The sequence below is a fragment of the Paramisgurnus dabryanus genome, chromosome 16 (genome assembly GCF_030506205.2).
Source record: "Paramisgurnus dabryanus chromosome 16, PD_genome_1.1, whole genome shotgun sequence".
Taxonomy (NCBI): domain Eukaryota; kingdom Metazoa; phylum Chordata; class Actinopteri; order Cypriniformes; family Cobitidae; genus Paramisgurnus; species Paramisgurnus dabryanus.
Window position 1 is genome coordinate 27,596,496 of NC_133352.1, and position 26,582 is coordinate 27,623,077.

The window sequence follows — 26,582 nt, forward strand, 5'->3', positions numbered from 1 at the left end:
TGTCCGCTGAGTTCTCGCGAGATCTCGGTTATGTCAACGTCCTACGTGGCTTCAGAGCCAAACAGTAAGAGGACTCCGACAGGAATGCATCAGCAAAATGCGGAGTCTCGCATTCAAAACGTCAAATGCGTTCCCTGATTTCTAAATCTAAATGTATGGTTTTGCCAATGAAGCTTGAGGTGAAGGGTTAGCTAAGTCTGCTAGTAAGTCACTAACACGTTAGCGTCATTACATTAGCACTGCATCCTGTGAGGTGACACGTATATCTGGCACTGGTTTGTCTTCAGTCAAACAGCATGGCAGACATCGAGTCCTCTTTTGAATTTAGCTCATCTCTGACTAGCACTTCACTGCCTCCGCCAAGGACTCGAATCTTTAAGATTATCGTCATCGGAGACTCTGGAGTCGGCAAGACCTGCCTCACCTATAGATTCTGTGCGGGCAAGTTCCCGGACAAGACCGAGGCCACTATCGGGGTGGATTTTCGGGAGAGGGTTATCGAAATAGACGGCGAAAAAATAAAGGTGAGGATGTTTCTTTACAGAAGGATCGATGTGCATTTGTGAGGAAGTTTAAAGAGACAGTAACTGGGCAGGTTTCACATTTAAGTGTGATTGGCTAAGATCTTTTCAGTCGTCTACATTGGCTTGCAGCTGATATCATTACCCAGATTTCAAGCTGTCATAAATCCAGATCGCAATTTCTGTACCACTGGTGCACACTGAATGTGAATACATTTACATTATGTAGATTGATTTATTAGGAAAATATGAGTTGGGTTATGACAGACAGGGTAACAAAGTCATTACCATCTGTGTTTTTGGATGCATTAATATGTAATGCATTCCTTTTCTCTATTGTAGGACATACACCATCCAAAAATGACAGCTAATACGCTCTGAATTATTGTAACTTTCATTTTCGCTTTCTTTGTTTTTCTCTACCAGGTCCAGCTATGGGACACGGCAGGCCAGGAGCGCTTCAGAAAAAGCATGGTGCAGCATTACTATCGAAACGTCCACGCTGTGGTGTTCGTCTACGATGTCACCAACGCTGCGAGTTTCCGAAGCCTTCCATCGTGGATCGAGGAGTGCCGTCAGCATGCCCTGGGTCAGGAGGTGCCCAGAATCCTGGTAGGCAACAAATGCGACCTGCGCCATGCTGCTCAAGTAAGCACAGACGTAGCGCAGCAGTTCGCAGATGCCCACTCAATGCCTCTGTTCGAGACCTCTGCCAAGAATCCCTACGGAAACGATGAAGGCAGTCGGAATAATAGTGACCATGTTGAGGCTATTTTTATGACGGTAGCGCACAAGCTGAAATCCCAGAAGCCGTTGATGTTAAGTCAACCACCTAGTGGACTAGGAGATACTGTCAATCTTAGGAGACAGGAGGATGAGGACAGGGGAAACTGGGGCTGTGGGTGCTGGAGGAGCTAATGAAGGGAAACATACAAGTCTGTGATTGTGAAAGGGGAGCGGTCACCAATTTACAGCCTGGGGACATCTTTCATTTTATGGGAGAGACCCTCCTTATGAATCCTTGTTGTATTTGAATACAAAAGTGGGCCATTATTTTCAAGGATAAAGCCTATGGTTGCTTCAAAACTCTGTAAAGCTTTGACAAGTTGCATGTAGGCCAACCTGCCTTACATATTCTAGCTTAGACCACCGTACGTCAGACACTTTCTCGCTCATACGCCTTCCCGCCATCACTGCCACATACTTTAACAAGATGAATAAATGTATCTGCAAGATTTACAGCGGGTTATCGCCATACACAAGATGTTGCCTTTTTCATCATACCTATAAAGCACGTTTCATGCCAAAATTAGATCAACTGTTCAGTAATATAATTTGCCTTTCGGTCAAAACTGCAAATCTGTGTTAGTCTATGTGTTTGTGATTCGTTCTCATCCAAACACGTACAGGCACTTCCTGTGAAAGTTGTCAGTTCTGTCAAGGGAAAAGACAAACCAGCACAGCCAAGCTGACAAACTGAGATGCAATTTTAGCATTAGTGCGGCTAATAGGTTTTAGAGCACCATGGGATGGATTGAACAGGAAAGCAAAGATGATATCCTACCCTTTCTGAATACATCTTTAAAGCCAGTCCTTGTCCACTGCCAAACTGTGCTAATATTTATATATTTACTTCAAGCAGGCATTCAGTTTAGCAAAATTTACTGTAGGGACTTCTGGGTTATTAAATACTGTATATCAGATCAAAATGTAGACGTGCAAACAATATCCTATCAAAAGAATAAGGTACAAGAATTCCGTGTCAATATTTCCTATCTGCAGTCAAGCGTGTTATGTAGTGTTGCAGAAATATGACTTATCGCTCTCGTAGGCAAAAGCGAAATATAACTGTAATGCATACCACAGATTATCTGGCATAACCGCAAACCATATGATACATGGCACCGGCTCTCTGCGCATGACATTGCTCTCATAACGGGTATGTTTTAAAGAATTACTCCACTTTCATAAAATAATCCGAATAATTTACTCACACCCATGTCATCCAAGATGTTTATGTCTTTCTTTGTTTAGTTGAGAAGAAATAATTTTTTTTAGAAAAACATTCTAGGATTTTTCTCCATATAGTGGATTTTAGTGGACTTTAATGGTTTATAGTTACAATGCAGCTTCAAAGGGCTCTAAACGATTCCAACATAAGCATAAGGGAAAAACATTTTATATGTACTTTTAAACCACAACTTCGGGTCTTGCAGTAGCCGTGTGATGTGCCGGCTATTGCATATGTGAAACACACACTAGCAGACTATTTTAAACAATAAACTGACACATTAAATAGTATCATTCCACATAATACAACTTTGGAACGGTCCTTTTTTCTCCAAAGTTGTAAAGACTGGAGCTGTAGTTTCGCATACCTCATGCGTGACCTTTCGACATGATTACGTAAAATGTAAGGTCATGCTGGTGCATCACAAGGCTATTGGAAGATGAGAAGTTGTGGTTAAAAAGTACTTTTTTATTTGGTGAAAAAACAATCATTTTGCAAGATAAGACCATTATGCCTTGGTTGGGATCGTTTAGAGCCCTTTAAAGATGCATTAAAACTGTTAACTATTGAGGTCCACTAAAGTCCACTATAAAATCCTGGAATGTTTTCTAAAATAAAAAAGTAATTACTTCTCGACTGATCAAAAATCTTGGATGACATGGGTGTGATTAAATCATCAGAATTTGATTTTATGAAAGTGGAGTATTCCTTTAATATATTTTACTGACATTGTACTAGTCACTCTGTTCAATCCATTACGATAAATATTAATTCAGATCTTAAATGTAACCACAGCAGGTCCTGTGGAGTCTGTTAAAGAAACATCAGGCATGAAATGTTTTTTTTGTCTGTCAAAAAAGTAAGAGGTTTGGCATATAAATGTAATTTGTTTATTTAAAGTAGGCTGGCCTGGTTAACAGGCCGATTATCTTAAGCACTGAATTGTTTGCCGGAGCTGAAATATTAGCAGCATGTGATTGGTTGAGGAATTTTGCATGGTTAATGATGGCCTTGAATGAAGTGCAAATTGTTTAAATACAGTATGTACTGAAGACTTGCCTATTTGAGCTAAATGTTTTAACACTGGGTGTTTGAATAATTATTTTCTTATGTTTTATCACCAGAAGTGTCATAAGGTTGCTAGGCTTGTGCTGTTGCCACTAAAGTTATGAATTGAATCGACACCATTTAATGCGTCTTTCAGACTTGATTGTTGTAAGTTTAATTTTAACACATTACTAATGTAGTTCACAATGTTATAAAGCTAGCAGGTCCCAGAAAGTTACAAAAACTAAACACTCATATGACAAATAATATTGATTGTGTGCTATATTTCTGTTATTTTAATTTATTGCTGATAAAATTTTGAATGTTTCTTACATGTATTTGCAACTGTATGAGCCAGTTCATGATATCAGTGTCAACGATTATAAAATCGCATCATTTAATGACAAAACTCAAGCATGCAAAACAAGCATCTTCTGATACAAACCATGTCTGTTGGGCATGACTTGAGTGATTCTTATGAGGGAAAAACTGCATACAGAATACAATGTAATCAAAGGGTTACCAAAAATCATACAGGTTGCGGGTTTGGTTTAAAATTTTCAATGAATTATTGAAGAATAAAGCACCAAATCTTTAAGTCGCCTTTGTTTTTGTCTTTAGTTTGTGAACAATCTGAAATCTTGGAGTTGGTTACATTTAGAACTGGAAAGATAGCAACTGAAGTAGTGCATATCTGAAATCAAGAGCATTTTTGAATGCCAAACCGAATATTAACAGGACACAGCATCCCACTCCAGAAAGCCCAATGATTTTTTCCCATTGACTTTTGGATTAGCGCAGAAAATAAGATTTGTGTTTAACAAATGTTTGACATTTACATGTTTTGTCCAAGATCATTTTCACAAATGAACACAATTTTTATACATTTTAAAGTCTATGGAGCGGTTTCCTGAACAGGGCTTATTCTTGTCCCAGACTAAAATGCATGTTAGAGCTGGCTTAATTTAAAAACGTCTTGCACTGACATCCCTTTACTTTATAAACACATTTGAAAATGTTCCATTATAAGGAAATACTCAGAGGTCCTTATGTACGAGGACGTTTAAAGTACTAGACAACGTCAGTAGTCCCATGTAGCAACTTGTTAGCAACCACCCTCTTAAAAAGTTAAAAAAATCATGCGTGGGCTATTATTGGTATTTTTTATGTCATAAGTTGTGTTAACCCAAATCCCCATAAAAAAAACCCCATAGGGATAAGGGAATCGGGAATCGTGGTAAAATGCTAACTCGCTTCGGGTTTTTTTTTTGTGTGTGTTAACCCAATTTCTCAAACCCATTGACGTCGGGAGTCTCGGGACGATATAATCGGAAGTGCTAAAATGCTAACTTGCTCATACATTTTAAGCAACATATTTAAACAACATTACAAAAATTGTCTCTTACTTTAATAATAGTTTTATCACATCCATTTAGATACATTTTTTTCTTTTATATCAATAAAAAGCACTCAGAATTATAGATTTTTAGTAGATTTATTGTAAAATAAATACAAGTTTCATGTATAAAAACATTGCTGTATATCATAACTGCAATCTCTTTAAAGTATAAAGCAAATGTACGAATTTTTAGTATTTAAAAGTTAATATAAAATTGATATGGCACTGATAATAAATAAGACACAAAGAGACACATCTGTCAAATGGAAACATGCGCAATTAAAATCTAGATTATAAAACCTTCCCTTCATTATCCAAAAAGTTAACTATTCAACAAGCAAATAGAAGTCCTGCAGTGACGGCTTACAACCACAAACAGACACATTTAAAATCATAGACAGTAATTCTTATGCTAGTCTGCTATAAGGTGGAAGTGTTGAGATATCTCGCTGTTCCTGATCAGGACAGTGATCCATGAAGGACACGGGAGAGTTAAAGATTCGCTCATCTCCGCCTGCATGGGGCAGGATACAAATTCAGTCAGTCACATCCTCACTTGCATAATCATAATGGCTTGCACTGTGGGAGGAGCTACTTTTTGTCTGTCTACCAACCCACTTCATCTCTCTTACCTTGCCAAGTGCAGACAAGTTCTGTTGGAGCACTAGGGTCATTCTGAGGAACCAGAAATTGCTGCACAATAAACATACAATTACTGTTTATTACAAATCACAGTTATGAGGAAATGCTTAAAGAAACTTTCTTAATAGACCAAATCAAGACACACAGTGTCCTTGTCTACATGTCTATATTACATTTTATAAACTTGATTTAACATTGTGTACTCTAAAAAAATGACAGTATATTTAGCCAGCCTACATTCATGCAGCGCTCATTTAAACTGTCACACACTACAAGACTCAGATTTCACTTACCATTCCATTTACAGAGTCATAGCAGCCGCAAAGCGGCAGACTGCGGCAGCCAACAAATGTAATGAGAGAAGAAAAGAGCATGGATCCAGTGCAGGCCACAAGAAGGGTGCTGTTAGCGCCTTTAACCATCCGACTGAGGGCAAATCTCTATACAGGACACAACTGGATCAATTATTTCAACATTTTCAACTAAAGATGTACTTATAAACACTGAAAAGCAATGGGGTAATCTGACTGTACCACTTCAGGGACAGGATGGGCATGAAAGATCTCATCATCCTCCTCTCCATAACTGAGTGTGACGCAAGCGTACACGAACACAATAACATCAACAACAAAAGACATCACCGCCGACACAATCATGACGTTTACCTAAAAGGTGCAATATTATGATAGGTGGTTAAAAAGACACAAGCAGTCAGAAAAGATTATACTGATGGATGATATGGGCATACAAATTCAGACTAGCAGTTAAAAAGAGAAAAATATTAATAAATGACAGAAATTACCAAAATAGGATTTTTCTTTTGGGATGCAAAAAGGGCAAGCACTCCAGGGACAGCCATAATCTAAAAGGAATGAAAACATTACAAGCATTAAATCACACATATAATTTCACAAATAAATTTTCGGTGTCAGTCATAAAAATGCATGTGGGCTTATTGATTTATTATCATCATAACTTTTATTTGGATTTGATTTATTCAGGCATGGAAATCTGAATTTTAAATTATGCTTACATTAGGCTATATCATATTTGTATGTACATAATTACATCTGTAACCCAGTGAAAACCAAGCAAGAGTCATTTTTGTGATTTGCTGTTTCTACATCAAATCATCCTTTGAAAATACAACATTGATATATTTAATAGATTTACTGAGTACAGTACAGCAATGTCAAAGATTGAAATCAAAGTGAAATCAATCAGGGTCACATTTTTTCCAGGTTTTCTGTAATAGTGGGAGCCATGCCTCGTTGTGTAAAGATGCCAAAACAGTGATCATTTAGATAAATAGTAACTTTAAGGGGTTTCTCACCAATCCAGCCCATAGTGGTGCTCTAGTTTCACTCAGAGTTGTGCTCTTGCGGAACACTGCATCTATAAATCCGCAAACCACGCAGAGTCCAGCGCACGCCACCTGAAGGATGCCCAACAGCACCACACTCTTCTGATTGAAGATGAAATACCTGTAACGGTCCATCTTAGGCCTTGCGGAGGTAGATGAACATTAAAAGTAAGTAAGTGAATGGGTTTCTTTGTTTCTCAGCCTGTTTCGGCAACTTTAATAGAGCAATACTTAAATAATAATTCGATTATGTTTACTTAACGCGGTTGGATATTTTATCAAACGTAGACTGCCGTTAAACTGCAAGTGGCGGACGCTTCACACGTTCCTGTGTTGATTTTGAAACAACAAAACCGCGAATGTTAATATAAGCTGTTCTAGAAAGTTTTTAAGACTTGTAAAGACAAGTTTCGCATTTACCTGAGTCGTTTCTGTATCACTTCCGGTCCGCTTTGTTTGCAGTGAAGTCCAGCTCGTGTCACTCATTTACCTGAAGCGCGCGCAGGTGCAGTGCCGTGACCACTCCCACACAACACAAGTCTACGTTACATCTAATGTTTGATTATTTACCTAAATTTGACATTACATTATTTTAAAAACATTTAATGAATATTATTGTATCGTGCTTACAGTTTTTCCTCATTGTTTTGGAGCAGTTCTCGATTTTAAAAATGTGTTTAAAAATATTAAGTGCATTTCTCAGAAAAATTTGTACAAACTGCACAACATCATGGGTGTCCTGCAAAAGCCTGTAACTTGTTCAAAACCCTTAGTTTATCTCTCAAAAATACTTTTTTTTTACGTTAGTTTTGAAGACAGTCAAAATATTTAGCCATGCAGTGGTTCTCAAACTTTTTCCGCATGCGGCCCCCTTGTGTACGGTGCATTCCTTCGCGGCCACCCCAAAGATAATTTATGACAAAAAACTGTTCTAAAATGTAACATTTTAATTAAACAAAACATATTGTGTTATACAAAGTAGTGCTGTTGGTTAGTAGCCTTATTTTTTTAAGTTTAATTACACAGAATTCATGATAAATGAATGTATTTTATCAAATGTCATAAAACTGGGGCCCCCCTGGCACCATCTCGTGGCCCCCCTGGGGGCCCCGGACCCCAGTTTGAGAACCACTATGTACCAAGTGTACACTATTATAAGTGTCAGTATTTTGTGATGTAAACTATGGACAAATTCACATTTTTACCTTTTTTCTGTGAACAAATTACACACATTGTGATTTTGAAAAATAAAAAATATATTTTACAGTACAAATAAAAAATTACAAAATTAGAAAGGTTTACTTTATATGGTAAGAAATAGTTTTCTGAAACTCAAAATTTCATGATTCAATTGACAGCAATTATCAATTGAGTTCACATTTACAACAGACAAAAAAAACAACAACTGGGGAAACATGGTTACAGTAACAGATTATGACACAAAGGTCAACAATTTTGAATGACATGCCTTGTCTGATGAACTAATTTCTAATTGTTTTGAGGTGTATAAGACTATTCAACTGAAAACCAGTGTTTTTTGATGAAAATGACATAAGCAACTGAAAATGTAGGAAACAGCAGACAATTGTACATAATCAACTGCATGAACGTTCCAAGCATTTGCAATTTGTCCAAAACAATGAGAATTTGTTTTATTATGTGGAGGTTGAACACGTGTTTTGAAAAGTTTATTTCTTATTTGAGAAATGCTCCAAAGCGACTAAGAAACCAAGAATGTAAAAAAATGAGACAAATAAACAGAGGTTCGTGCTGTTGGTTTTTATTGAGAAATCTTTGCTGGTAGCATATTGCATATCAAAGCCTGAGGTTTAGTATATAAATATTTCTCTTCATCTTGTGCTGTATTCTTCAGATACATTCTGTTCACTTGCTTCCAATAAATACATATTAAACATTATTTTAGTGATGTAGATCTTTCATCTTGTTGTGAAGAAACAGAAATATATAAACATGCATATTGCATTGCCAGTGTAATAATGTAATTCAAGACAACTAGTAAACATTTCAACAATTGTAATTTTGTATAACCCAACTTGTGTGCAAGAATATAAGTGTCTCCAACCATGCAATATATAAAAGTCCTGTATTTTCAGTTTAGGGGAACACTTTGGAGGAGCTAGTTTAATTCAAGACACTAGTTTAATACTGCATAGTAATCACAGGTTGTTGTAAAAAGGCTGCATATCCCATAGAAAAGTTGGTGATCTTTGAATCGTACTCCACTGCATGGATTTAATTTCCTTGTAAGTCACTTTATCCTTGTAGCGAAACCAACACACGATGGCCATCAAACACAAATACTAGTCCTTCAACATTGTAAAAACCATTGTAGGTTTTGCAGCTTGCTCAATGATCCTCAAAATTTGAGTGAGGATTTCACAGTTACAATTCTTGTAAACAGATGAGATATCAGAAAATCAAAAGCCTGAAGTTCACAGTTCAGTGTATAAATATTTCTCTTCATCTTGTGCCTTTTACTCAGGTATATTCGGTTCATTCACTTCCAAAAAATACACATTCAACTTTTCTTTTGGTGGTGTAGATCTCCCATTACTTTTTTGTGAAGAAACAGAAATATATAAACATGCACATTGCATTGCCAGTAAAATGTAATTCAAGACCAGTAGTAAAAATTTCAACTTTGTATAGCCCAACGTGTGGGTTTGTATAGTTCACAAGAGGCAGGACAAATTTGTGTGCAAGAATATCAGTTTCCAACCATGCAATATATAAAAGTCCTGTATTTTCGATTGACCATTCGCATGTCACGTTCATTCTTAAGAGCATGCACAATATTATAAGGCAGCTGAAAAACTTCTGGTGAACCTTCACTCATTGGTGGGGTAGCATCTTCAATATACTGAGGTAGTTTTTACAGCATCAATAGAGTAATACTTAGTTTATAATCAGAATATAATTAGTTAAATAATCATGCCTAGCATTCATTTATTTGTTCAAACGCATTTCATTAATTAAGGGTTAAATTGAATTTGCTAAAGAGAAACACTGCGAGATGCAGCAGTGCCCAGCTGTAATCTGCTCATGATGCTAAAATGTAAACGTGAGAAGTAACCGTGCATATAGTTAATTTAGAGGAACATATCAAAGGAGCATCAAGACACTAGATTAATACTGCATAGTAATCACAAGTTGTTGTAAAGAGGCTACATATGCCATGTAATAGTTGCAGTGATATTTGAATCCTACTTCACAGCATAGATTTCACTTTTTCAGTAACTATATCCTAATAGCGAAACCCACACACACACACACACACACACACACACACACACACACACGCACGCACACGCACGCTAGTTCTTTCACATTGTAGAAACCATTGATTTTTGCAGCTTGCTCAATGATCCTCAAAATTTGAGTGAGGATTTCACATTACGATCCTTGTAAACAGACGAGAAATTAGAAATCAGGGTGATGGGGGTCTTAGCAGGTTTCATTAGCCTTTCTTCCCGATCCTCTCTGCTGAAATTCCTGCAACAGCTTTGTGTACCATTCTGGTGCCTCTGGACCAGATTTCCCTGATATTTCATTTTCGTACTCATAATCGACAGTGAGTTCCTCATCCTTCTGTACAGCATCGATTGATCGGATACATTTAATTAGCCCAAAACGAGGATGGATGAACCTAAAAGAAAACAGCTGTGTTAAAATATGACGTAAACAATGTAAGTTCACAGTCACGCGCCTTTGTTTATCGGTCAGGATATAGAGACTAAACTGACCTCTAGAACAAATACCTTGTGGAAAATAAAAACAAGAGGGGCAGTAAGCATGGATCAACACTGTGCAAATTTGGCATCCCACTCTAGAGTAAAATCTACTCTACAGGGACTATAGACGGTTTCATCAGACTTGTGTGTGGTGACGCGATTAAGCATCTGAGCGGAACTTCTGGTCTCTGTTTGTTTAATGGCGTGACTAGTTGCTAAACTGAACTCTTAAACAAATACCTTGTAGAAAATAACAAACGTTTTGGTTTCCTAAAGACGAAGGAAGACAGCGATCATGGATTATCGCTATTTGATGGAGGGTTTGGCAACCGATCTGTAGTGCATATAGTTAGTACACATTTTACACCATAACGTTAGCTAAGTGTAGCTTTATCTTGGTTCGGTCTGCATTTCCATTGCAGTTTAGTGTCGCTACAGAGTGGGTGGGATTATAGACTTAACATTACAGTTGTGCCGCCTCTACTGCTGTGACCGCAACGAAAACGCGATAGAAGCAAACACTCAACACCAGAGCATCACAGCATGCCGATGAAATAGTCTCCTTGATTTTTGGCATGCATTTTTTTCACAATTAAAAAGGAGTTTGGGAACTTGTACAACAAAGCATAGAAGGCAACATTTGGTTTGCTCGATGGCACATGAGGGTGAGAATCTTGCATTTAGAAATGATGCTGGTAGTGACGATTCTCTCTGACCAATCAGTGATATGCAGTGTTACACACCACATTTTAGTATCAGTACAGCTTGCTTAAAAGCTCAAAAAAGTATCAGGTACTAGGTGCTTTACACAAAAAAAACCTCACGAAAAGCTTTACTATGCCATACTATCCAATGAAAAAGCGGCATGTGTGTGAATGTAACCAAAACAACGGCGGCCTACAGGACTGTGTTTGTTCTGCTCAAGACACTTTAGAGTTTATTACGTTTCTCTTAAGAATGTATTTCATAGACCATGGTCAATTGTTTAGATTTATTGCCGTGTAGAAGAATACATATATGTTTGAGGCTTGTAGTGTTTCTTTACAAAATAACATCGCCATCTACTGGCCTGTCTACTGGCATGAAAATATTCAAAAATGAATGAAAGGAAAAACTTTCGTTTTTTGCTCAATCATAATACTACTCAATGTAAGAAAAAAACACCTCCTCTGTATATTTACAGAATATAGATCTACACTCACGTGTCATATTTGCAGTTGGGGGTGAAGGAGTGATTTGCCTTGTGCCCCAGGGATGCACAATAATTCTCGGTCCGATTGAAAGGTTCCGGAACATCAATCACGGTGTCATCATCCAATGAAATGGTGTTCCCATTTCGAGACCAGTCACGACTGTCCACCTGTGAGTTTGAATATTAATAGGAACCAAAATAATGATTTTTAAAATATTTTAAAAACCATTTGGAACAAAAAAAAACATTGGAGTGATTTCCCATGATATAAATTAAGCCAGAACTATGCCTTGGTTAAACTTAAATAAGGATATTTAAATTGTTTTCACAAAATACTTTAAAAAAACATTACTGATGTGCATCTTGAAACAAAACAATTGCACTGATGTATTTAAAGATATGTCAGTGCGAGCTGTCAATCAAACATGCATTTAAGTCTTTGACTACTTTAACCCTGTCGGGGAAACCGACCCAAAAAGTCTTAATAACATAAAAAAAAACATAAAAACAAATAAACATACTCACCTCTGAATGTGTGATACGGACACCATTATAAAAAGACATCACTGTGTTGGCCTTGGCTTCAGTTTTTGCAAACAGCCCCTCTCCAGCTCCAGAGATAAGCGACTGTGCCACATACACACTGTTGAGAAACCAAAAGACCATCAGCTTTCAGCTCGAATCAGCAGCTGCCAATACCGTACCAAGATTTATAACTTGGGGAACCAGCTGAACTTAATAAAAAAAAAAGTAATCTGGCACTGGAGAAAAGGAGCACTTTTCAAAGCAAAATTTGATAGATTAAGGTTTACATGGTTGATCACAGCTTGCACCAACCGTTGACTTTCGTAGGGGTCGGGCAACAGTTTATGACCAGCGATACAAGAAGAAGTGGACTTATCATAGCGATATACAGCAGCTAAACAGTGGGAAAAGAAATTCATGATTAACATAGAAATGATTATATGCTTAAATCAAAGCTCATCTTAAAAAAATTAAATAGTTATAAAAGATGATAGTTTTGAGAAAAGAAGCGCTGTGCACAGATTAATTAGAAAAAATAAATACAATTATTTACTTTTTCATAAAATGATATATAAACATCATTTTATCTGCAGAGTTATAAGTCGGTATAAGAGTATAAAGAAGAGCATCAACTAACTGTCTGGATTAACTGTGAAGTGTGGTATGCCGCTCTCTGGGATGGTAAGAGTAGCAAGTTGAGCCTCAATCAGTTCTCCATCTACAAAGGAGCCATACAGAGCAGTACAGCCATCAGGGTAGACATATGCCACAGCCTTTCCTGTCATCTCTCCATCCTCATTTACCTTCCCCACCAAACAGCCACCTTCCTTCATAGGACAAGTGAAGAAAAGAAAACAAAGTGAAACATGGATCCAAAGGCATTTATACACAGTGAGTGACATTCAAAGTTTCCTGCGGGTAACTACTAAACATTAAAGCAATATTACATCTCTCACCTTTCTTTAAAAAGCAAACCTTGCCATTTAGGTAAATGTAACAAACAAAATCATGAGCTTCCAATTGTCCAAAATGCATGCATTTGGGTGATTCTCGCAAATTAGACTTATGAGGTGTCATGAAACATTTTGATAAAAAAACGTAAATGCAAAGTAAGAGTATCAAAATAAGAAGCATACAGTTACAGACATCTCTTCATGTACTATTTTGCACATGATTTCAAATGACATCGTACAAACCAATTTTGTTGTTTTTTCCACATTTAAGGGGAAATTTTTCATTACTGCAACGTGTCCATGACTGGATTTGGGTTCTTTGACATGGAAATATTTATAATTAAAAAATCTAAAAAATAAAAAGCTTCAGTGCATGTTATACTATAAACATTTACAGTAAAGAAACATGTGGTATTTGGTGAGCTTTGGTAAATGTAAAGAAAGACAATAATAAGGAATATAAATGTGTCCAAGACCAATTTTCTCATCCTCCGCAACAATTTTCAATCATTGTTTAAGTGCTCAAGGAACTAACATTTTCAAATAAATTTGTGGGAAGGGACATAATTGACTGTGACACTCAAGATGGCTACCAGGTAAGCAGTTCTCATTCTTTCTTTCCAGATAAAAGTTGAAATTTTGTCTGTCATAGTACCTAGACAACTTTTTTAGTTCTCATTACCAAAACTTGAGTTTGTAAATGCATATATTTAATGTTATGTCATGTTGCGGTAATGATACTTTTTGATAATGCTAATCTAAAAAATTTAAATAATTCTATAGGAAATATTTTTTAAATAATGGTTATTGTAAGTTCAGACCTTAATATTATGTGTGCAAAAAATTGGCTTCAAGGGCTTTTAAAAAATTCTGATAGTGGACACCTTCTAAATCTGGATTTTGTGAGAATCACCCACTTACAACATTGTGGCACAATCAACAAGCACTGCTAAAAATGCCAGAAACACATTTGAGAGATTTTAATTTGTATTGAACTAATATTAATTTAATAGCCAATTGCTTAATGCCAAGCAAAACTCACTGGGTAGTAAATCCAACACATGCCACAGCGGATGTTGTCCTTGTACCGGCCCCTAAAAACTAGATGATCATCTGCATCAAACTCATGAGCAGGTCCATTGAGCTCGCCATCTACATACGTCCCATGTAAAGCACCACCGTCCTCATATGTGTAAACACCCTGGCCCTGCAAAGCATCGTCTACATAGAAACCCTCCAGCGTACTACAGAGAAAAATAACATGTTTGGCCTTTATTAGACAAGACAGGGGCATACAGACAGGAAATGAAAGTAACAGTATCAGCAATAGACCCCAGAATAGACCCCAGCTTTGTTTTCTGTAACAGCAGTACAGGCACACTGGCCACAAATAGCTGACATCAGCATTTTTAGTAGGGCTGCACAATATATCACATCAGCATCAACATTGCAATGCCTGCATCTGCAATAGTCACACTGCCGAACATCAGAGCATATTTTTTAAGAAACACTATTTTGGACCCTTTTGCCAGTGGTACACAATATACAAAAGGTTTTGGATGGCAAAAGGAAATCACAGCAATAAAAAAAATAAATTAAATTGCAATATACATCGCAGAAAATCAAAACATTGCACTGTTAGCCCCCCCTCAAATATCATGCAGGCCTAATTTTTAGTATGTTAAAAAATTAGGACACCAGAGATGGGAATTGGAAAACATTAAGGGAGTGAACTACATCTAAAGCTGTTAGTAACTGTGGATATGCCTGTGCGTGCATTTGAAAGATACTGCCTCGCAGTGACTAATAGACCTTTATTAAATCATGCTGAAAATCAATAGGCTGAAGTCTTACTGTATACCTTCCATCAAAAAAGAAGAATTTGCCTTTCCCATTCTTCTCCCCATGAACAAAGTGCCCCTCAAATCTGTCACTGGATGAGTAGGTTACAGTACAGAAACCATGGGGCTGGTCATCCTCATCCAGTGGCCCTAAAAAGAAAGGCATTGTAATCAGAGCCAAGACAAATAATAAACATGCATAACACATTAACAATAGCCATTCAGTCCTCATAGCCACTCAAAAAGGTAAACTATGTATAAATTGAAAGCAGTCAATATACAATTTAATAACACATTAGTTTAAATGAACCAGGTTAATACCATTAGTAAAGACAGTTATATCAGATCACACACATCCATTGTTTCATACTTCTTTATTGTCAGCCAATTAAAATCATCTAAATGTATTTTAGCATCCAATTAAGTAAATTAAGTTTTAATAAACAAAAAGCTGCTGGCATAAAATGTAAGGCATACTGTACAAAGTCAAATGTTAATTTGATCAACAATTAACGTAAAACGTGATTTAAATTTCGAGGGACTTTTAATTACAATTATTTTAACCACGTGCCTTTAAAGTTTTGTTCATGAAATAATTTAGCTTAGAAGATCCGCTTCTTTTTAAGTTTACTACTGAAATGTTATAGGTGTCCAGAGATATACACTTTATAACGTATTATAATGCATTTTAAAACCGCAAACATTGTCTTTATAGCATTTATACCGTCGTCTTACAGTTGTTGCTAATTTAAGTTCAGCCAAAGCCTCGTGTCTGTTAAACGCGCTAGTAATGTGACTGCATAAAAGTTCATCATGACAGCCAAGACGACAACAAAAACAAACTTAAGCACACCGTATCGTTTGTAAATCCGCTTGTCGTACCTTCCACCACTTCTTCCATATTGTCATCATCGCTTTCCATGTTTGCGATTCCTTCGTTAATTAAAGGGCACTTATGTGTTTGTAGGAGCTATATCCCGCTGCAACCCTGCAGCGCCGCATATTACGGACACACGATACATGCGGCAAGCCACCCGTCTAATGCCGGAAGTGAAGTCGAACCATATAGCATATGGTTTAAGCCAGATCCGGTTCTTGTTAGAGTCTTGCTACAAAGACTTTGTAGCGTTCTTATTTTCGCATCGATTTATATGTAAATATTTAAACGCAATATATAAAAATGCTAATAAAATATGAAAGTCTTATTGTTTATTGACATCCATTTGCATGTAGTAAATCAATATTGTTTTTCATTTCGATAAAATATTATTTAATTTATGGTCATCACCAGTATCCACTTAATGTTAATTATGTAACAATAGTTAGAGTATGAACGTGTAATGTCATCCTTTATTTTTAGAATGAAGAAAAACATCGGCAGATGGCGCCAGCACCCTTCTTGTGCCTTCATAATTCACTCAGTTTTTATCACATTCAAATGCACTTTAGGTAAATTATATTAGTAATGTATGTCAGTGATATCTGTAAAGTGGACCTCAACCGGAGCCGGAGGGGTCTGGTTCAATAATATAATATTTATTTTATTTTGTTAGACTCAAAAGTGTTTAACTCAAATCTCTCTTTTTTATTACAAAAACATGGTTACTAACGTTACTGTGTTAACCACAAATTAACCATGGTTTTGCTAACGATAAACATAGTATTTGTAGTTAATCCAACGGGTGATCGGTACGCAAAAACATGGTTAATTTTTGTAAGGGCATGTTTCCCAGTCATTTTGAATCAATTAAAAAACTTTCAATAAAAAAGGTTCTGGTTTGTTTTCGATTCAAACATCAAAATCATATATCATGTATTGAGACACTCTCAAAACGAATCCCCTACAGAATAAAATTAATTAATGAAACATAACTTTTAATAATAATTTGTTTTTATTTCCAGCTCAGACATACTGCAATTTGACGAGTGTGTAGTCTTACAAAAAAAAAAAAACTGGTTGCTGCTGTAGTGTTCCGGTTCTTGATCCGGTTTTTCCTGAAACAGCCAGTTCGTGCGACACTGCGCAGACCGATTTGAATGTCATAATACCGCGAGAGCGGTCCTAAATTTCAACTTTTAGTCGCTCTCGCGGTACTGTGATGTCATAGGCTGATCGGTCAGCGCAATGCTGCGTGACATCCAATCTTATTTGCTTTAGGCGGGACTTAGGGAGAATGTTGTAATAGTCTACTGAATTCTACGAACGGTTTGTTTTCGGAGTTCTCTAAAACTAATCATTTTCATATAAAACATGACTTCTGATGAACCAGTTCTCCTCGCTGCAGTGTCGATACTGTCTGCTCTCCATATGGGTAAGTTGAAGATGTCAGAACGCAAAAAACACATTTCATGTTTATGTTTATTTTACGATTTTGTCCTCAGACTTAGTCTTTTACATTAAACTTTGCAAAGACCAACAAAATGTATAGACGTATATCTAAATGTATAGATATAAATGTATATAGCTATTAACAAGTTTATAATTCAAATATTAGAACTCAGGTTTTCTAAACAAATGACTTCAATAGGCTATTATTATGCAATTTTTTATTGACACACAGTGCCACCCAAGTTAGGCCTTAGTTAATTTGAATATCAATATAATATTATTCTTAAAAAATATGCTAGACAGTTAACTTTCTAGCAAAATAAGATGTTTTTTTTTTTTTTTAGGTTTTCAGGCGAGGCGTGTGGGCTGGTCTAGGATGAAGTATAAAATTATACCACCTTCTGTTACGGGACCAGCTGAGTTTGAAAGGACATTTCGAGCTCAGTAAGATCACAGAGCTTTCAAATTGCATCATTTATGCTCTTTATTCCTCAGAACTTACACTTTTCATTTGTAACAATTCACAGTCTGTATCAAATGTTAAAACTTTATTTTCACTCAAATGGCGAGATCACTTGGTGGTAACAATATCTAATGCTCTTTATCTGTTTCTGTAGCCAGAATAGTGTAGAGTTTTATCCCATCTTCTTGGTGGTATTGTGGATATCTGGCATTTTTTGCAGTGAAGGTACAGTATGTTATACAATACATATAATATACTTCATGCTAGAAAACTACAATAAAAATGAGAAACTGCTAACTATATAAGGAATAATTGGCGATGGGGTGTACATAATGTTTTTTTTTTAAATAATTCTGTGAATTATTCCACCTATACCATTGTTGCCACGACATTGCTCTGTGGTCACCATTTAAGACATTTGACATATTAGTTGTGCGTTAATTGAAAAATAATGCATAGCCATGAAAAATTTCTCAATCCAATCAGAATAAAGCATTCAACAGCCCTGTGGTATTAAGCCTAAATAAATAATCATTTCATTTCACCCTTTTTTAAGCAATGGCTGCTCTTGGAGGACTTCTGTATATTGTGGGCAGAGAGATGTATTTTATTGGCTATATTAATGAAACACAGAAAAGGTAACAATTTTAAACAATTAAAATCTAAGTTTTTAAATATAACACATGGTTATTGTTTTTAGTGTTTTGCTAAGTGAAAACCTTTCAGCTCAATCTTTTTTTTGTTTTTGTTTTTAGGTTGCCAGGGTTTTATTTGGTCATATCTGTTATATTGTTCTTATCTGTGATGGCTACCTTTGGAATTATTCAATCATTCTTGCACAAATACCTTGACATCAAGCTTCGCTGGAGAAAATAATAGTATTTTAGCTATTTATCAATGTTGTCAGCAACATTTAAAACATATTTTAAACATTAGTTTGGCAGAAGTTTGATTATTCTGTCCTGTCAATCATCACACAAACATCTGTAAGCAGCCTGCACACTTGTTTCCCTTTTCCAGTTTCCCTTTTCCACCAAGGACAGAAGGTCAAATTTGATAACCATTATTTGAGTAGCAAGATAACATAAAAATCTGAAACATTTTGTGATTATGATTCCAGCGTGTTACATCACCTCACTTCAAAACAAATGTGTAAATAAATTGATTCACAAACAGATAGTTTTTGAACTGACACATTGGAAAAGTTGTGCAGGCTTTGCAGATTTATTTAACACTTTCTTTATAAAACAATAAAAATACAATTGTGTAACTTGACTTTTGCACACACTTTTAATTGTCTCATGTTCTTATGAATCTTGTTACATATGGATATTCAGAAATTACAATGAGCTGTAGAAAATTCCTGCAAAATCGTACAAATAGTAAATAAATCTAACACCAATTGATACCTCTTAAGCAGAAAGTGGCGTGTAAATTTTTAGTTTCCATTGGGAAAAAACATTTTCCCATGTACCTTTTATTAAATTATTAAATTTTTGTAAAGCCTTGTCAGTTTTGACATAAAAATGTTACAGCATACATTAAGTGTTCACTGTGTTCCACATCTTTAAAGAAATAGCTTTAGGATCTGAGTACTATAATAATCTTTCAAATAATGTCACAATAATACTTCATCATAACCATTTTATGACTTAACACTTAAACTAAAGAATTGTAAATGAACTTTTATTGTTCATTTATAACCTGTTAATTACGCAACTTGACACTTCATAAAGTTAATATTAAAAATTTCAAATAAATAAAGCAACAATAATATGCAGCAAATAAAATGCAGTAAAATATCAGTCAGATTTTTATGTAACCCTGGCCTGGACCACAAAACCAGTCATAAAGGTAATTTTTTTATGGATTTGCGCTGTAAAAATTCTTTGCTGCCTCAATTTTTTGTTAAAACAACTCAGATTAACAGTTAATTAAGTAATTTCAACTAACTATTACTCATCTTGACTATAGATGACTTATTATTACTACAGATGAGTTGTTATAACTTATAAAATATAGTTGAAAAAAGCCAACTTCATTTTATAAGTAACTTTCCATTGATGTATGGTTTGTTAAGCACAATTTGAAAATCTCGAATCTAGGTGTGCAAAACATCAAAACATTAAGAAACTTGCCTTAAAGTTGTCCAAATAAAGTCCTTAGCAACTGCATCTACTAATTTTTTATATATATATATATTTACAGTAGTAAATGTACAAAATATCTTTACAGAAATTGATCTTTACTTAAAATTCTAATGATTTTTTTGCACAAAAAAGTATCATTTTGACCTATACAATATTGTTGGCAATAAATATACATGTGTGAAAAAACCAGTCTTAAGTGGTCACTTAGCATATAGTTAAACTATGGTGGGAGATTTTTCTCCAAGCTACACATTTACAACAATAAAAATAAACAATATAAAATAATAAAAACTAAGTAAGTGCATTATTTGATTGAATGTGTTGAGCATGTATCTCAGAAAAGCATAGCCTTAATTGTTAACAGTATCAAACTCGACCCAGTACAGATAGTTAAGGTGGGGCTACTGGATGTAGTCATTGGTATAGGTGTAGTCATTGGTATAGGTGTAGTTAAAGGGTAACGCATATTAAATGGGCATTTTACTTTGTATCCTGCCTTGTCAGTCACAGAAATTTCCACATCATTGAGGCAGCAGGAGCCACTGTATGTCACAAGAGTTGCATTGTATCCATTTTCATCAATAGTTGTATTAATTGTCACATTAAGCTCACCAGAACCAGTGGTGACAAAAGACGGATGATCAATTCCCGAACCATTGCCATCTGACATGATATACTTCGCTTCCCAAGTGGCATTTCCACAAGGAATTGGACAATACAAACTGTCATTTAACAGACGACACACTGGTGGAGTAACATCCAAGACCTGTGGTACCACAGAAAAATCATGTGATAAACAGCTTTATTCAATCAAGTTTGCATAGAAAAAATGTTGGAGGACCCATATAATTTAAGATAAGAGATTTGCTGAAACACACAAGAGTTAGTAATAAACATAAATCAATACAAAGTGATACTTACACGTGTTTCTCGTCTTATTCTCTCAAAACTCCCATCAGCTTTTTGATCTTCTGTGCTGATACGAGAGGGAAAAGCCTGTAAGCATCCAATGAGCATGCAGAGGACCACCAGTGTCTTTGCATTCAGAACCATTCTGGTAAACTGGGAAGAGTTTTTACTTTAATTAGATTATATGGTAGTCATGAGACTGCATGTCCTATTTTTGCTGTTACTGTCTACACCTTTTCAAATAGCAGTTGTTTTATAGTTTTCTGAGGTCACCCTTTCATCATATATTAACAGCATTGCAACACAAGGAAAACAATGGCTCGTACAAATTGAGTCATAATGGAAATTCCATTACATGGAAACGGAAATTTCATAACGGAAATTTAGTTTCCACATGACAAAAACTACATTCATTTGTTAATTTGTACATTTGTATGGGCAAAGCATTTGCAGCTGGGCTGAATTTCATAGTAGGAAAAAGAATCCTATGGAAGTAAATGGTGCTTTGGTTACAAAAATTCTTCAATATAAATTCACTTGTGTTGATCAGAACAAAGAAATGGATACAGGTTTGTAACAACCTGGGTGAGTAAATGATGACAAAAGAAAACATTTTGGGTTAACAACCCATTTAAAGAAGAATAACAGTATAAAATAAGGACAATTTAAAATCAATAACTGTCTAATATTTTTTACTTACCATTGTAAAAGATGAAATCAAAAGTATGAAAGAAGTTCCTCAGTTAAGGTAAAAAATGAGTACAATGAGACCTGTACACTACAGTGTATTTATACTGTACGCTATGTACCGTACTTCACTTAAACACGCCCATTCACTCTCATTCAACTGATTACATCATAGTCAGTAAAAGGTATTTAAATAAGAACTTGCTTACAAGTTGTAACGGTGTCCTTTCGGATGGAAATAGATTCCTTCTGAGGATTTTTGTCATTTCATGTCACCCAAACTGAGGAATGGACTTCCATTTAAATCATTCTTAAATAAAGACAGAAAAGTATGGTACAAATGCTTTTGTTTTGTATATCACTTTTTCTTAACAGTGGTTTTCAATATAAGCAGCGCTTAAAATTAAATAGGCTACAGAATAAAATTACTTCACGAAAAATAACTCGTAATAATAATTTGTTTTCATTCCTAGCTCAGACATCCTGCAATTTCACTCGTGTCTCAGTGTAGTCTTACAAATAATACTTGTTGCTGTGTTCCGGTTCTTGATCCGATCCGGTTTTTCCTGAAATACCCAGCAGTCGAGATCATGCAACGATGCGCAGACCGATTTAAATGTCATAATCCCGCGAGACCGGTCCTTAATCTCAGAACAGCTTTTAGTCGCTCTCGCGGTACTGTGATGTCATAGGCTGATCGGTCAGCGCAATGCTGCGTGACATCGAATCTTATTTGCTTTATAGGCGCGACTTTGAGAATGTTGTAATTAGTCTACTGAATTCTACAAACGGTTTGTTTTCGGAGTTCTCTAAAACTAATCCTTTTCATAAAAAAAATATGACTTCTGATGTTGTCAGCAACATTTAAAACATATTTTAAACATTAGTTGGCAGGAGTTTGATTATTCTGTCCTGTCAATCATCACACAATGTAAGCAGCCTGCTACTGTCACAACCCCATTCTCTGTGCCCTCATGTTTTTCCCCTTTATCACCATCTGGACTCCATTTCCCATGATCCTTCACTCTCCTCACCTGATCTTCTTTTGTTATCAGCACACCTGCCAGCAATCCTCATCAGTCACCTTATTTATACTCTGTTTGTTCACCCTCATCTGGTTGGTCATTGTTTGCTGTTAGTTAATGTTTATGTTATGTTCCTGTAATGTTCCAGTTTAAGTTCCAGTCTTTGTTATATCAGTATCATTTCATTTATTACGTCAGTCTTCATCTTGCCTTCATCCTCCACCACACCCTGACAGCTACATTCAGCAACATTTTTTTTCTAGTTTCCCTTTTCCACCAAGGAAAGGAAGTCAAATTTGTTAACCATTATATGGGTAGCAAGATTACCTAACAATCTGAAACATTTTGTGATTATGATTCCAGCGTGTAACATCACCTCACTTCAAATCAAATGCTGTGTGAATAAATTGATTCACAAACAAATATCTTTCGAACTTACACACTGGAAAAGTTGGACAGATTTATTTAACACTGTTTATAGAACAATAAAAATACAATTGTGTAACTTGACTTTTGCACACACTTTGATTTGTCTCATGTTCTTAAAAATTGCATTGGTTACGAATCTTGTTATGGATATTCAAAAATTACAATGAGCTGTAGTAAATTCCTGCAAAATCGTAAATAATTAGTAAATAAATCTAAAATCGATTGATATCTCTTAAGCAGAAATTGGTGTGTTAATCTTAAGTTTTCATTGGGAAAAACATCTAATTTGTACCTTTTATTAAATTCTTAGAATTTTTTTAAAGTCTTTGTCAGTTGTGACATAAAAATGTTATGTTACAGCATACATTAAGTGTTCACTGTGATCCACATCTTTAAAGAAGTAGCTTTAGGATCTGAGTACTATAATAATCTTTCAAATAATGTCACAATAATGCTTCATCATAACCATTTTATCACTTAACCTCTTGAAAAGCACCCCCATACTGGCCCGAAACCATGAAAATACCTACTTTCACTAAAAGGGCTGTTTTTACTAAACCATTTATAGTATAAGCATAACTGTGGTATCATTAGATAGAAGACACTTTGAGCTTCGTTTTCCATGTTTCAAAATTATTTTAAGATTAAAAAAAAAAAAGTTAGAGAGGCTGAAGTACATTGTAATAAAAAAATTTTTGCATAACATCTTTTTTAACACTAAAAATCTTAATGATAAATATATGTGTGAAACCTATAAATGCAATGAGGCCAAAGCCACAAGTCTAAAGAAGTTATATTTCACGTTTGAAGTCAATAGACCCAAAAATGAGGTTCTTGCAAGAGTTTTTGTAAGACTAGTGCCTTTTCTAAGTGCCAGTCAGCCACAAAATAAAAGTCTTTTGTTTACATGCATACACGTTCGTTCTTTTTATTGTTTATCCTTATATTCACCTTATTTTTCACGACAACAAGGGCGGCGCCATTTCGCTCATTTTGTCAACGTTCTTCCGGCCGCATAGACGATGAGCAGCTGAGGCAGTGACTGAAGGCGACGTGTTAAGCTTAAAAAGCTCACTCGAGCGCCTTTATGTTTCTTTCTTACCAATTTTAAGCCAACTGAGGAACACCCTTATCCCAAGTAATGGTTCGACTACGATGTTCCGGTAACTTTAAACCACGCCTGGTGTTGAAAAGGTGGCCAGTTTCAGGTAAGCTATCTTAGCTAACTTTGTGCTCGTTCGCCTAAAGTTAGATTTGTGAAGTCCGTTCTACAAATACACTTAAGAGCAGTAACGTTAGTTTATAAAATGCAACTATTTGAATGGTTTTAATTGTCCACCTATATTTTTATATTTACGATAATACAACGAGATATTATAGTCATTGCATTCTTACAGTAGCCCACGTGATTCCTACAAGTTACTGAGATTTCAGATGCTAGAAGGTCAGTTCATTTCTCATTCAGATATTGATAATGACCTATTAAACAACGTATTATTTAACACTGAAGTTAAAGGTTGTGTGTATAATGTTACTGTCTCTTTTTAATGCATCTCTCTCACACACTGTTCTGTTTAAGTATGGGTGCCATTTATATATTAAGTCTCATGATGCAAGTTTATTTTTAATACTAACATAAAACTGTTTATGGTTATATTATTTTCACAGATGCATTGATGTGTAGTGATGCAGTGGACAACTGTGAGGATGATACAATCAACATGTTCCTAAACTGTGATGCAGAAACACAATGGGAGGATCAATCCGTCTCTGACCACAACTACACTTTAAAATCACAACTCAACCTGAAGCAACCTACATCTGATATGGGAAAACAATGGTGCAGTTTCCCTGACAGGGCTTATCCTGGTCCCAGGCTAAAATGCTTATTTGAGCTACAATAATTTAAAAACACCTTTTACTGACATACCTCAACATATATGAGTGCCATTGTTTTGTCACAATATGCGCCCCACTCTTGTTTTTTTGTAGGGTTTGTTTGTAAAAACTAAAATGTCCTAATTAAATCCTAGTCCTGTAAACCCTGTCCGAGAAACTGCTTCAATGTGTTGAGCTGGCAGAAATGTACATATCTCTGCTGAGAAACAACCATCTTTGGTTCAGCTTTACAGAGGGTTGATATTGCATCCATAACACAGTCGCCAAGCACTTTACCAGTACATACACCAACAGCTTCCAGATAAACACTTGGGTTCAGCTCCTGATGACTCCGATAAAGCTGTGTCTTAATTTATTGCAGGGTGGAACCTGTTGTAAAGTTACATTAAACCTTCATATGTGATCAGATGTCATGCAGTGATATTAAACATTTACAGTGTGATCAGATGTTGTGCATTTATATTAAACCTTTACAATGTGATCAGATGTTGTGCATTTATATTAAATCTTTACAATGTGATCAGATGTTGTGCATTTATATTAAATCTTTACAATGTGATCATGTTGTGCATTTATATTAAATCTTTACAATGTGATCATGTTGTGCATTTATATTAAATCTTTACAATGTGATCAGATGTTACCTGTCATGCAGTTATATTAAACATTTACTATGTGATCAGATGTAACCTGCCATGCAGTTATATAAACCTTTACAGTGTGATCAGTTATTATCTGTAAGGAATTTCTTAAACCATATGTGAGCTTTGTAGATTCCACTTAAAAGGATTTAAGTCTCATGATTTGAAGGAATAAGTGTTGGCAAGTTTGCAAATGAATTCTATCATGGTACCACATAAAAACGAAATAGTTATTGGACTGGCTAAGGTGCACATTTGCTATAAAAAAGACGAAATCACTGTGTAAATATTGGTAGACATACTTTTAATAATTTTCAATGCTGCTCCATCAACTCCTGACAGGACGAGGTAATTAAATATGCCAGGTTACTTGTCGCGGCCGCTTCATATCGTCTAACCACGAGACGATTGATGGGACAATATAAGACTATCCAATCGTCGTATGAAGTTTTAACCGTGCTCCTAATGTAAAACATTTACAGCAGTAGCGATATTTGTCATTTCACTAAAGTTATAGTGAACTACAAACAATCTTCTAACCACCAAACTAACCACCGAATGCACTGTGCCATATTAGCAGCGGAAGTCGGTTGACAAAATGCGGAAGAGAGAAGAATTAAAAAGGGGCGTGGCGGAATAAGGTGAATAAGCGTATAAAATGCCGTATCCACACCAGGAAATAAAGCTTCACACAAAGATCGTTGAATTCGTGTTCTAATTGGCTACACGTTCTGTCTATCAATATTTTCCATGAAGTCATTGGAGGAACGCGCGAGTCAGATGACGTCACGATATTAGACAGCG

General features: G+C 35.7%; 4 protein-coding genes and 1 long non-coding RNA gene across 10 annotated transcripts; 2 read left to right on the forward strand and 3 right to left on the reverse strand.

Moving 5' to 3' along the window:
• The first annotated feature begins 33 nt into the window (after nucleotides 1-33).
• rab33ba (RAB33B, member RAS oncogene family a) lies at nucleotides 34-2,912 on the forward strand. The gene is made up of 2 exons (XM_065273937.2): nucleotides 34-524; nucleotides 948-2,912. Exons 1-2 carry the CDS (start codon nucleotides 297-299, stop codon nucleotides 1,437-1,439), a joined length of 720 nt encoding a protein of 239 aa, XP_065130009.1. The 5' UTR covers nucleotides 34-296; the 3' UTR covers nucleotides 1,440-2,912.
• A 2,178-nt stretch (nucleotides 2,913-5,090) lies between these two features.
• On the reverse strand, nucleotides 5,091-7,875 carry LOC135759396 (uncharacterized). Of its 2 annotated transcripts, XM_065273939.2 has the most exons (8): nucleotides 7,404-7,875; nucleotides 7,241-7,311; nucleotides 6,954-7,125; nucleotides 6,423-6,482; nucleotides 6,154-6,285; nucleotides 5,914-6,060; nucleotides 5,611-5,671; nucleotides 5,091-5,492 (listed from the first exon to the last, which is right to left on the reverse strand). In XM_065273939.2, the coding sequence occupies exons 3-8, from the start codon at nucleotides 7,116-7,118 to the stop codon at nucleotides 5,386-5,388; spliced, it is 672 nt and encodes a 223-aa protein (XP_065130011.2). In that variant the 5' UTR covers nucleotides 7,119-7,125; nucleotides 7,241-7,311; nucleotides 7,404-7,875; the 3' UTR covers nucleotides 5,091-5,385. The 2 variants fall into 2 exon arrangements, with proteins under 2 accessions (XP_065130011.2, XP_065130012.2); XM_065273940.2 differs by lacking the exon at nucleotides 7,241-7,311.
• An 856-nt stretch (nucleotides 7,876-8,731) lies between these two features.
• Nucleotides 8,732-16,294, reverse strand: setd7 (SET domain containing 7, histone lysine methyltransferase). 3 transcript variants are annotated; one of them, XM_065273941.2, is made up of 8 exons: nucleotides 16,129-16,294; nucleotides 15,267-15,396; nucleotides 14,448-14,649; nucleotides 13,090-13,279; nucleotides 12,765-12,846; nucleotides 12,453-12,570; nucleotides 11,938-12,095; nucleotides 8,732-10,650 (listed from the first exon to the last, which is right to left on the reverse strand). In XM_065273941.2, the coding sequence occupies exons 1-8, from the start codon at nucleotides 16,166-16,168 to the stop codon at nucleotides 10,449-10,451; spliced, it is 1,122 nt and encodes a 373-aa protein (XP_065130013.1). In that variant the 5' UTR covers nucleotides 16,169-16,294; the 3' UTR covers nucleotides 8,732-10,448. The 3 variants fall into 3 exon arrangements, 2 of the variants coding, with proteins under 2 accessions (XP_065130013.1, XP_065130014.1); XR_010536803.2 differs by lacking the exon at nucleotides 8,732-10,650 and having other exon boundaries at nucleotides 11,959-12,095; nucleotides 12,740-12,846; XM_065273942.2 differs by lacking the exons at nucleotides 8,732-10,650; nucleotides 12,765-12,846 and having other exon boundaries at nucleotides 11,959-12,095.
• A 1,115-nt stretch (nucleotides 16,295-17,409) lies between these two features.
• mgst2 (microsomal glutathione S-transferase 2) lies at nucleotides 17,410-19,313 on the forward strand. Its single transcript, XM_065273943.2, has 5 exons — nucleotides 17,410-17,558; nucleotides 17,920-18,019; nucleotides 18,193-18,263; nucleotides 18,595-18,676; nucleotides 18,794-19,313. Exons 1-5 carry the CDS (start codon nucleotides 17,498-17,500, stop codon nucleotides 18,912-18,914), a joined length of 435 nt encoding a protein of 144 aa, XP_065130015.2. The 5' UTR covers nucleotides 17,410-17,497; the 3' UTR covers nucleotides 18,915-19,313.
• On the reverse strand, nucleotides 19,240-22,910 carry LOC135759469 (uncharacterized). Of its 3 annotated transcripts, none has more exons than XR_010536808.2 (3): nucleotides 21,994-22,910; nucleotides 21,110-21,250; nucleotides 19,240-20,954 (listed from the first exon to the last, which is right to left on the reverse strand). It is a non-coding gene; the product is annotated as an uncharacterized lncRNA (long non-coding RNA). The 3 variants fall into 3 exon arrangements; XR_010536807.2 differs by lacking the exon at nucleotides 21,994-22,910 and adding an exon at nucleotides 21,798-21,911; XR_012335238.1 differs by lacking the exon at nucleotides 21,994-22,910 and having other exon boundaries at nucleotides 21,110-21,783.
• Nucleotides 22,911-26,582: the final 3,672 nt, after the last annotated feature.